General features: G+C 39.2%; 1 protein-coding gene across 4 annotated transcripts in view; it reads left to right on the top strand.

Annotated features, from left to right (window-relative positions):
* The window catches only part of GALNT11 (polypeptide N-acetylgalactosaminyltransferase 11), an 83,863-nt gene extending 74,653 nt beyond the window's left edge, over positions 1–9,210 (top strand). For all 4 annotated transcript variants that reach the window (XM_023727954.1, XM_023727955.1, XM_004372752.2 and 1 more), the window contains 4 exons: positions 3,384–3,602; positions 5,898–6,002; positions 7,995–8,132; positions 8,387–9,210. In XM_023727954.1, the coding sequence (XP_023583722.1) occupies positions 3,384–3,602; positions 5,898–6,002; positions 7,995–8,132; positions 8,387–8,518 (594 nt within the window). In that variant the 3' untranslated portion in view covers positions 8,519–9,210. The remainder of the gene's footprint in view (positions 1–3,383; positions 3,603–5,897; positions 6,003–7,994; positions 8,133–8,386) is intronic.
* Positions 9,211–11,841: the final 2,631 nt, after the last annotated feature.

Here is an 11,841-nt window from a genome sequence, read left to right on the forward strand (position 1 = left end):
ATCTGACTCTTCGTTTCGTTTTCCAAGTGATCGCTACCAGGAAACGCTGCCAGCATCAGAAGTCCTTTCTCTTCAGTGTCTGCCTTCCTTCAGGCTCCTCTCCTGTGGCTCCCACACGGCTTGGCTTCTTTGCTTTGCGCATCGAGCCTCACTGTGGCCCAGTCCCATCACTTCACCTGTTAGACTCTGCGCATTTAGTATGCCTTCCTTCTTTCTCTTCTGCCATAAGCAACTTCTAATGGTGTTATTTTGATAACTGCTTTATAAGATATAATTTATAAATCATTTTAGAACACTTCTATCACCCAGAAAGGAACTCCATGTCACCCTCCAGTCCGCTGTCTCCCCCAGCCCTAGACAACCACTAATCTACCTTCCGGCCATACTTTTGCCTGTTCTCACCTTATGCATAATTGGAATGAATCATATAATAAGTGATCTTTGTGTCTAGCTTCTTTCACTCAGCACAGTGTTTCTAAGGTTAATCCATGTCATAACATGTATCAGTATTTCATGTCTTTTTATTGCAGAATAATATTCCATTGTATGGATACACTATGCTTTGTTTATCCACTTATCAGTTAATGGACACTTGGGCTATTTCCACTTTTGGGCTGTTGTGAATAATACTGCTGGGAACATTCCTATACAATTACTTTTTAAGCAAACATTTATTGAGCACCTGCTGTATGCCAGGCTCTGTGTTAGGTTTTCGGGGACACAGAGAGGAATAAGGGAATGCACTATTAACTGTAACACTGTGAGATAAATGTAAATGGAAGTATGAGCTGTGTGCTGTGGGAAGATGAGAATGAAGCAACTAACTGTGCTGGGGAGTAAAAGCAGAGATTGCTTATAGCACTACTGTGTTGTTTATCTTCTCCCTTCTCCCCTGTGCTAGGTGTGAGCTCCTCGAGGTCCATCTCCAAGCTCACATCTTGAATCATCACTGTCTCACACAGCAGTCAGTGTATCCACAGACCCATGGAGTCTGTCTGTTACCAGGTGCTCCTCTAACAGAAGTGCCATAAGTGGGTGGCTTTCAGAAACAGAAATTTATTTTTCCCACAGTTCAGAAGGCTGGAAGTCTGAATTCAGTGTGTGGCTCTAGGGGAAGGTCCTTGTCTATTTCAGCTTCTAGTAGCTGGCAGTCCTTGGAGTTCCTGGGCTTGTAGACTTGTTTCCTTCTGTCGTCTTTAGAGAGTGTCTGCCTTCCCCTGTGTGCGCTGGCTCACCTCTGTGTCTGTTCTGCTCCTTGTATCTCCGCAGTGGTTAGGGCCTCATTAACATAACAAAGAAATCCTGTTTCCAAGTAGGATTAGATCCACAAGTGTAAGGGTCATGACTCCAACACATATTTTGAGGGGCCACAACTCAACCCATAACAGGGTCCCAGTGACCCTTGGAGGAGGCCTACAAGGTCAGAGTTATTTTCTACAGTTAGATTAATATATTATTTACCTTTTTCACTGTGTTAGCATTGCACTGATGGTGCAAAACAATAGAATAAAATGGCTGGTGCCATAGTGTAAATCAAGGCAGTAGCAGCAAACTGTACTAGTGGTCATTGTGTTCTTCACTGCCGTGCACACAGAAGTTACGGGGTGGAAAAACCCAATTTCATTCAAGAATATCATTGATGAAATAGTAAAAATAATTAACTTTATTAAATCTCAACCCTCGAGTACCTGCCTTTTTAATATTATGTGTGACAGATTGGTTAAGTGTGCAGAAGCATTTTTGCTGCATACTGAAATAGAATGGTTGCTTCAAGGAAGAAGGCTTGTGGGGCTGTTTGAGTTACGAGCTGAACTAATCACTTTTCTGAAGGAACACTTTTTTTTAATAATGTATTTTATTTTTTGTTGTTGGTACACAGCACAGCATACACCAATTCAGCACTTTCCACATGCGCAATTCAGTGATACTGATTGCATTCTGTCCCCTAAACTCCCCATCTAACCTTTCCCGTTTCTGTTGTCAATTTCTGATATAGATAGATCTTTAAAGAGCACAATGCTCAAGGCAGACATTCTTTACTAATCAGGGTAAACTATTGTTTGGTTTTAAGAAAACTTCAGGGGATATTTTTGGCTTCAGGTTTAAAGATTATCTCAGGGCAATAGTTTCCGGGGTTCATCCAGCCTCTAGGAACACTCTTTTGACATAGAAGAATGACTGACTCGCACACTAGGGTTATTCACATTTGGGTTTTTGGCAACATTTTCTCAAAAATGAACCAAGTGAGCCTTTCACATTAAAGAAAACAGCAGACAGTATTTGTGGCAAATGATAAAACATCCAAGCTTTCAAGTGAAAATTAGAACTTTGGAGAGTTTATATCCACCACCATGAGCTCGGATGCTTCCTAGTACTAAGAAACGTTTCTAATGAGATCAGTGGTGGTATTTGTGAATGTAAATTTTTTAATGGATATAAAGAACTTCGTCAGCCTTTGTAAGGTCTGCACCACTCAGTGGATCAGTGCTTTCCAGGTGATGAATGCGCTACATTGTAAAGTCTTGCATAGGTAAAAAGATCCATTCAAAGAACAAGAGAGACCTTCTGGTTTTATTGTAACACAGTATGAGAACTTCATGTTCCACTTTGTAACTAACCTTTACCTTGTCATGTTTTGGTATTGTATAAAGAAGAACAGCCATGATTATCTGGAGCAGCTATTAAAATATTCCTTCCCTTTTCAACTACTTATTTGTGTGAGGTCGTGTTTTTTTAAATATACTTCATGAAAACAACATATAGCAACAGGTTGAATGCAGATACGAAAATTTAACTGGCGTCTATTAAACCAGACATTTAAACAGATTTATAAAAATAAAACAATGCCACTGTTCTCTCTAAATTTTTTGGTCTGGAAAATATAGTTCTTTTTACTCAAAGCATGATATTTATGTTAACATGTAATGAGTGTATAATTGTTATTTTTAATGAATTAAAACATTTTTTAATTTCTTAGTTTTCGTATCTAATACGGTAAGTATCGATAGATATAACTTACAAACAAAACCTCTGTGAGGTCTTCAATAATTTTTAAGAATATAGAATCCCGAGAACAAAAAGTTTGAGACTGCTGTTTCATATATAGCCTGTTTCCGTTGAGTCTAAGGTGCACATTTTGACATTTCTGAAATTGGAGTGTATTTTACGGTTGAAGATGTCTTGTCATCGGCAGTTAGTCACAGACCTAATTGTGTGAAAATTTTTCATTGACATTTTCTGGTAACATCAAGAAAACACCAGCATGAAAAGTATTTTTGTTCATAATCCATTGTTTTCAGCTGTTCTTTCAACCTAACATATAATTGCTTCATATTCGTTTTTAACAAAATAATCATTCTCTTTTTTTTTTTTTTTTAACTCAGGAGCAGTATTTTTCCTTAAGACCTGACCTGAAGACCAGAAGCTACGGGAATATTAGCGAGCGTGTTGAATTGAGGAAGAGGTTGGGTTGTAAATCGTTTAAATGGTATTTGGACAATATTTACCCAGAGATGCAGATATCTGGGCCCAATGCCAAACCACAGCAACCCATTTTTATTAATAGAGGGCCCAAACGTCCCAAAGTCCTCCAACGGGGGAGGGTAAGAAAGTAATCTTATCAAATGTTTCTTCAACCTTGTGGGATATGAAATGCCTTGTGATGCCCATAAGCTTTAATAAATGACATTTTAGACTTACTAAAGTATTTAATGATAGACTATAGCGTACCCTACATTATACTCTTTATATGGGAACTTCCTCTACTCAGGTGTAAGACCTTAGAAATTTTAGCATGTTTGCTGTTAATATTAAGACCCTGTACTTCCCTGGGTTAAAAGAAGCATAACTTCTGTAAAGATAAGTTATTATGACAGCTTCCAAGAGAGTGAATATATATGTGAATATATACATCAATAAAGCAAATATAAAAGAAGTACAGAATTCATTTGGCAGAGGCCAGTCTAGAAAGGGGGGAGAAATAGAGTGTCTATACACTGTTCATGGCTCAGAGGCCCGGCCCAAAAAGGAGAGATGAGAGCGGGCCCGTGTTGAAGTAAAGACGTAAATTTAGCCTGGACATCCCCAATCCAGGCCGTCCTGGGAGCTGGTCAAGAGGCACGCTGACCGACCACATTGGTTTCTTTTGTTTCTAATAAAATGTGTTCACAGTTGTATAATGACACTTAAATTTTAGGGCTTCTAGCCATGAAATCATCTTTTTCCTGAGATTTTTAGAACTTGCTTTCAGAAAGTGAAGGGTAAATATCATTGCCGCCCAGTTTTCCCTTCTCTTAGGCAACAAAGAAGGCACTTCTCCTGGGGTCCTTCCACCCTGGGACAAAGGAAGGTAGAAGTAAGCCTAGACTTTCCCCTTCCTGGTCTCTCTACCTTGTAAGGTAAAGAAATTCATCAGGATATTTATTATTATTTTCTCCTTAAGTGAAAATAATACCAGTGTATGTCCAAGTAGTTGAAATCCCTTATTTCTTCCCTTGCGTATCTAATCTCACTTAGCACCTTAACTAATCCTTTTATACCTGTGTTACATCAGCTTTGCTTCCCTTGTTCTTTGCCCTGCCCCTCTCTTTTGTTTTATAGTATTTTTCCTCAGCTACCTGATTTTCTCCTTTTGAACTTTACCTCTTGAAATTTTGTCACTACATTTCTGTTGTGCTGCTCAGCTTAAGTTACTTTTCTTCTTTTGTCACCATCCCTGCTGTCACTAGTTTATGTAATTATTGTCAGTATTGACACTCATTCCTTTATTTATCCAACAAGTTTTTATTGAGTGCTTGCTGCAAACCAGGCGCTCACTCTGTGTGCTAGGGATGCAGTGGTGATTAAAAATGGACTTTCCCTGACTTAAGGGGGTAGCAAATTAATTAAATAAGCCAAGAAAAATTACAGTTGTGACAAGTAGAGGAGTTTCTTTAGAGAGGAGTACAGGGCTATACATTTGAAAAACAGAAGCAGCTTGGGGGTGAGGGAGTTCCACTGTCCACAGTTGAGGGGATTTGCCCTGGGTTGGGAGGCTTTCCTGAGGGTGGTCCTTGACCCAGCTGTGTAAGAGGAGGGAGAGCCTGTCAGCGGGGTGGGGGTGCGCACAGAGCGGTGCTCTCTCCAGGGGAGGCTCCTCTGTTGTCTGCCCAGTCCCAGGCCCGTGGTGGGGGAGGCACGCAGTGGGGGGCGGTGTGTGGGAGGCAGCAGAGCCCTGGGGGCCACAGGGTAAGGCATTGGGCTTTGTTTCACAGAGCAGTGGGAAGCATTAAAGGGGGTTTGCCTGGGTGGGGGAGGAGGCAGAAAGCCATAGCATCAGACTCACTTTTTAAAAAGAGTGTGGAGATTTCTAATACGTATTTGATAATGTAGTAAATACTAGTATATATTTCATAATATACTGAATACTTATGTGTGCTGTTTTTTATGTCTCCCTTGTGAATCCCCATGGTGTTTATAGTCTGCATATATCCCTGATTTAGCATGTATTTACATTTAATTTTCTTGTTTTGTTTGCTCTTGTTTATACCTTCTGTCCTCACTCATCGATTTCATTCTAAGGGCCATTAGGACAGGGATGATGTTTTCATTTCCTTCACCCCCACTGTAGGCTGGTGAACATGTATCTTTAGGTAGAGTTTCCACGTGACTCTGCTCCCTACACACATACGGTGTAAAAATGCCCATAACCTGGTAGTACCTACCGGGATCTTCCCACGTGCTAAGGCCAGAACGTCGGAATTAAAATGCTTATCTTTTTCTGGCCCTTGGCATTCATTCCTACAGATTAATATTGTCACATTTCATCCAGACCCTCCTCTTCAAGCATTCTGAAGCTTCTTCTGACATTGGTATTTCTCTGCGTTCCAAATTGTCAAGAGCTCTCTCTCCTCTCACAGCTGTATCACCCCCAGACCAACAAATGCCTGGTGGCCCAGGGCCGCCCGAGTCAGAAAGGAGGCCTGGTGGTGCTGAAGGCATGTGACTACGGTGACCCGAACCAGGTGCGTGCTGGCTGCGAGCTCAGGGGCTAAGGAGCTGGGATCAAGATGTTTGATACTCTGACTTTTCTAAAATTATAAATGTTAAGTTTGGAACGGCCCTAGAGATCAACTAGTACAACTCTCTTGTGTCCTTTGTAGAGGCGTCCTACCTCTGGCATTGTCCACGTAGCGTTTCTGTTCTCTAGAGCATTATGTGCACATTCCGATGTCACACGAGCAAGGGCACGCTGGGACTTCCAGACTGTGAGGGTCTGTTAGAAACGGCAAAGGGAAGTGCACTTCCTCCTGGGGGTACACTCACTCAGTCTACAGTCGAGGAGTCAGAGTGTCTTCGGTAGAGTTTTCTCTGAAATCGAACCTTCCTAGCTGATTTTTAGTGGTCGATCAAAGGAGACCACACCAGAATTTTGGTTCATGTTGTTCATATAATTTAATCTCAGTTTGTGTGTGTCTTTTCAGTGATACAAATATTTGAAGTGACCTTAAAAATAAGCAAAAAACTTATCTCAGTATGGAACTGTAGTTTCAGTCTGATTTGTATCTCATAAACAGTAAACCAATCAGTGATCTAATCTCAGTTGTAGCGCATCAAGACTACAGTGCCCAAAGCATGTCATAAGTAAGGAGTTGTCATGTCCATTTTAGTGGTGGATTGGTTTAACTTATGAAAGAAACACTTGGATTTTTGGTGGAAAGAGTCCATACTTTGAAATTTCATATAACATTTTATTTCTAGAAGAGTTCATGTACACTAAGGTGATACACATATTGGAGAATATGGTTTAAAAAGGATTTTTGTGCCATTTCTGGGTCTGAGGGCTGTTAGAAGAGGTATCAGTGTTGTGGACGCTGAAGTATTAGAATTTTGGTGACATTTCAATGGTATAGATCACAATGGGTTGAGATATCTGAAAGTTGAATTGTTCTAGAAAATGTAAGTTTGAGTGATAGAGTTATACTATCCTAGCTATACTATTGTGACCATATAGAGTTGACTAGTACTCTAGCCACTAGTCCACATGCAGTTATTTAAATTTAAATTAAGTAAAATTAAAAATTCATGTCCTCAGTCATACTGCCCACATTAAAGTGCTCAGTCACCATAGGTGGCTAATGACTACCATATTGGACAACACAGACATAAAACATTTCCATTGTCTCAGAAATTTCTGTTACACAGCACTGATAGAGAATCTTCTCTTTATATTCATCGGAGACAACACACATCCATCCTGGGCCTTAGGTAGAAGCAGCAATGAGTAACGTAACTCATGGAACAGAAGAAAACATGTTCCTTTTAGATTTAATGTTGGTAGATGTTGTACACTTCATCGAGAGAAAGGCCTTGCTTCTCAAAATTCTCAGAGAGGTTATTAAGAGGACTCTCCTGGAAGATCATTTGCACAACTAAGGAAAATCCTGCATCTGGGCAGTCAAGATTAAGTCCTCCATCTCATTCCAAATGCTGTTATGATCTGGGGTTAGAGTATCATATTCTGCAGGATAATGTGATGTAACAGCCTAGACACACAATCCCCCCCGCCCCAACAGATGAGGGAAAAATGAAAGTGATAGCCTTGTGTGTTTTCTGTCTAAAGAAGGCAAACCAGCAGCCTAGTTGGGCACCTCTAATTCTTACTCAGCATAGGAATTAAGAGATTTATCTAACTGTGGAATTAGAATTAGAAAAGATGTACAATCATTTGATCGATTAAGTTCAGCCAATTAGGTTAAATTTAATTACAAAATCCAACCACTGCTCAGGTTTCCTCTCTGACTAGGGCCTCTCTGCCCTGGGTTAGTGTGCTCCGTTTTCAGGTTGCTAAGTTGAAATCTGCCTACAGGTAACTTGTCCTAGGTTTGTTTCTGTTTTATGAAACCATACAAAACAAATTGATTTGTTTTCCATAAATACGTGAAGTGTTATACAGGCCTGAGTTTCTATTTCTGTATCTAAGGCAAAACTTGGATTTTTGATCTATTTTTCTCTAGGTTTGGGTTTATAATGAAGAGCACGAATTGGTTCTAAATAATCTCCTTTGCCTGGATATGTCAGAAACTCGCTCATCAGACCCACCACGACTCATGAAGTGCCATGGGTCAGGAGGATCCCAGCAGTGGACCTTTGGGGTGAGAAGCGTGTGTAGTGGTGTTGGGAGGTGTGAGGGATAAACAAGGCTGAGCAGGGCAGCAGTGTTCCTGAGCTCGGCTTCAGCTCCTCCGTCTGCCTTGTAGAGGTACTTCTGATTTGGAAGGAATATTCTTAAATGCTCCACACCTCTCTTGGATTTCTGTATCTTCACCATGTTCTGGCGTATGATTTTTAAGTAAAAGCAAGTAATCGGTGGTATTTCTCTCTTGTTACCTCTTTTTTTTTCCCCCAGAAGAATAGTCGGCTGTACCAGGTGTCAGTTGGACAGTGCCTGAAAGTGGTTGATCCGCTGAGTCAGAAAGGCTATGTTGCTATGGCAATCTGTGATGGCTCCTCCTCACAACAGTGGCGGTTGGAAGGTTAGGGCGGAGGCCTCTCTGACTGGAATGAATGGTGGATTCATTCGGCTTTGCTGCCTCTGAAAAATGTGATGATGTTTTAGAAAAAATGATGCTGGTACAGGGAAGACTCTCAGCTGACTTCCTGATTGAGCAGAAGCACCTGGGAGAGGATGACCATTTTCTTGTCCTCTGTGGAGACATCTGGGAAGACGAGCAGAGATGAGGCAGCAGATGAACGAGATCGGAGCGCCGTGTGACACCAGCAGATGAAGAAGTACCCTCCCCAAGACGCTGATGCTGTTTCTGAGCTGCCATTAAGGATTTCTTGCTTAGAGAGGGAAGCCAGAATGTAATTTTAACTCAAAAGACTTGGTTTTGTACAAAAGAACAAAACCCAGGAAATTGACATTTCTGTTCAAATTCATTTATGCCCCTTTTTAATCCCTTTTAGTGATGGAATGTTTTTTAGCTCATCAGGAACTTGTCATGATTTTGTTTCTTAGGAGCCTTCATAGGAGATAACTGTTTTATTGTATTTTGCTTCTGTTAGTATCAGTTTAGTATGTTCTAAATAATTTTTAAAACTGAATCTACATTACTTTTAATTTCAGAGGCATCATTTATAAGACAGTATTTAAGAGGAAATTAACTATTATAAATTATTTTGATGAATGATGATACTATCTACATTTAAAATAAAGAATCCTTTTGATTATATACCTAGAATTTTTGTCTCCTCTATTCTTTGTTGAGTCCTTTGGTCTGAGTTGTTCTATGTGTGTGGTAAGTAAGAGAAGAAATACTCATTTCAGCTTAGGTGATGAACCAGTAAGCTAGGTAGCAATCCCTAACTTTTAGGGAAAGCTTCATAGCTTCTTAACTTGAGCTATGTGAATTTGAACCTGAAGTTACATGAATTTTGATACTTTAAAGTTGCCTGTGAAATTTCCAGGTAGTATAATTAAAAAGGCAGTTGGATATACAGGTCAGGATATCAGAAAATATATCTGAATTATTGGAATTGTCTGCATACAGTGTAAGTGCCCAAATATAAGCTGATTTTTTCTTTTTAACAAAAAAAACAATTTAGAAGGCAGTTAATTCGAGTCCACATAGATGTGTATTTTCACCTGTGGTAAATTTCATCACTAAAATGTTTCCTTCTTAAAAACTGTTTTGATAGAAAGTAAAGACTGCATATTTTGGAGATTTTTTGTTTTTAATCTCAAGAATTCGTAAGCCAAGAATTCTTAAGCTAGATCTCTTATAGAAGTAATACTCATATTTTTTTCTTTAAAATTTATTTTGTAAAAATACTTTTTAAAGCAGAACTTGGTGATCGGTAAATTCTGCTTAATCTGTTTTTAGGTTATTTATGTTGTAGACTTAAATGTTATATTACATTAATTTTTCAGTGACAAAACATGGAAGTCAATCAATCATAATAATAACAAAGTTATAGTTAATCAACAAAGGAGATAAAATGGAATCATAAAACATAATCCAAAAGAAGGCAGAAAAAGAGGAAAAGGGAATAAAGAATTGTCATCGTTAGGTGCCATTGAGTTGATGATTTTCTAGGCTGTAATCTTTACAGAAGTAGATTGCTAGATCTTTCTCCCCCAGAGCCACTGGAAGGGTTTGAACTGCCAGCTTTTTGGTTTGCAGCCAAGCACTTAACTATTGCACCACCAGGGCTCCTTGGAACAAAGATAGTACATATAGAAAACAAACAGCAAGATGGTAGATTTAATCCCCAAAATACCACTGATCACATTAAGTGTGAATAGGTCTGAAAACCCCAATAAGAAGGCAGAGACTGTCAGATTGGATGTGCTCCCTGTAAGAAACTCACTTGAAATATGAAGACACAAATAGGTTAAGAATAAAAGGACAAAAATATATGCATTCTTAAACACTAAAAACATCTGCGGAAGCTATGTTAATATTAAAGCAGGTTTCAGAACAAAGAATATTACCATGGATAAAGAGAGTCATTTCATGGTGATGTAGAGGCCAATTCATCAAGAGGAAATAGCCTTAAACTCTTACACACCTAACAACAAAACTTCAAAATACATGAAGCGAAAACTCAACAGCAAAGAGAAATAGATAAATCTACAGTTATAGTAAGAGATTTCAACACCCATCTCACTAGTTGCTAGAACAAGTTGAAAGTTAAAAAAAGAAAACCTGTTGCCGTTGAGGACAGAGTAGAAGGAGCACCTGGTGAATTTGAACGGCCGACCTTTTGGTTAGCAGCCATAGCTCTTAACCACTTTGCCACCAGGGTTTCCTGAAAGTCAGTATGATATAGAAAACTTAATATGATAGCCAGCTTTACCTAATTGACATTTATGTCTGGACACTCCACTCAACAATAGAAAGCACATTCTTACGAGTAAACATGAACATTTACCAAGAAAAATTATATTCTGGAATATTAAACAAGTCTCAATAAACATTTAACTCCTGAAAAAGAAGGACACACTTTCTGGTTTTAGAACTTACTACAAAGCAATGATAAGATAGTGTGGTACTGACACAGGGACAAACAGATAAACAATAAAATCGAGAGTCCAGAAATAAACTCATACTGCTGCAGTCAACGGATTGTTTACAAGTGTCAAAACCATTCAATGAAAAAAGAACAGTAGTTTTTTTTTTTTAACAAATGATGGCTAAGATAGCGACTTGCAAGAGTAAAGTTGGACCCTTACCTCATACCACATACAAAAATTAACTCACAATGGATCAAAACCTAAATGTAAAAGCTTAAGCTTCTTGGAAGAAAACAGGGGTGAATCTTTATGACATTGGATTTGGGAATGGCTTCTTACATATGACACCAAAAGCAAACAACAACAAAAAGTATTGATAAATTGGGACTTCATCAAAAATAAAAACTCATGTTTCAAAGACACCATCAGGAAAGTGAAATAACACAGAATGAGAGAAGATATTTGCAAATCATAGTTAAGGGACTTGTATCTGAATTATTTGAGGAACTCATAACAACAAAAATATAAATATCCCAGTTTAAAAACGGGCAAACTATCTGTATAGACATTTCTCTAAAGGATATGTACAAACAAATGACCAGTAAGCACATGGAAAGATGCTCATCATAGTAGTCGTCAGGAAAATGCAAATGAACTGGCCTAAAGGAGACTGGAGAAACCCCAAGAGTATGGCCCCCAGACACCCTTTTAGCTCAGTGGTAAAGTTACCTTCGAGGTTCACTGATCAACCTGCGAGTGGACAGCCCAGTAAAACCATGAGAGTAACGAGGTACAGGAGTCCAGTGACAAGGCCCAGAAGGCAGAAGGGGAGTAGGAAGCTGATG

This window comes from Trichechus manatus, unplaced genomic scaffold, assembly GCF_000243295.1.
Source record: "Trichechus manatus latirostris isolate Lorelei unplaced genomic scaffold, TriManLat1.0 scaffold00020, whole genome shotgun sequence".
Classification (NCBI taxonomy): Eukaryota; Metazoa; Chordata; class Mammalia; order Sirenia; family Trichechidae; genus Trichechus; species Trichechus manatus.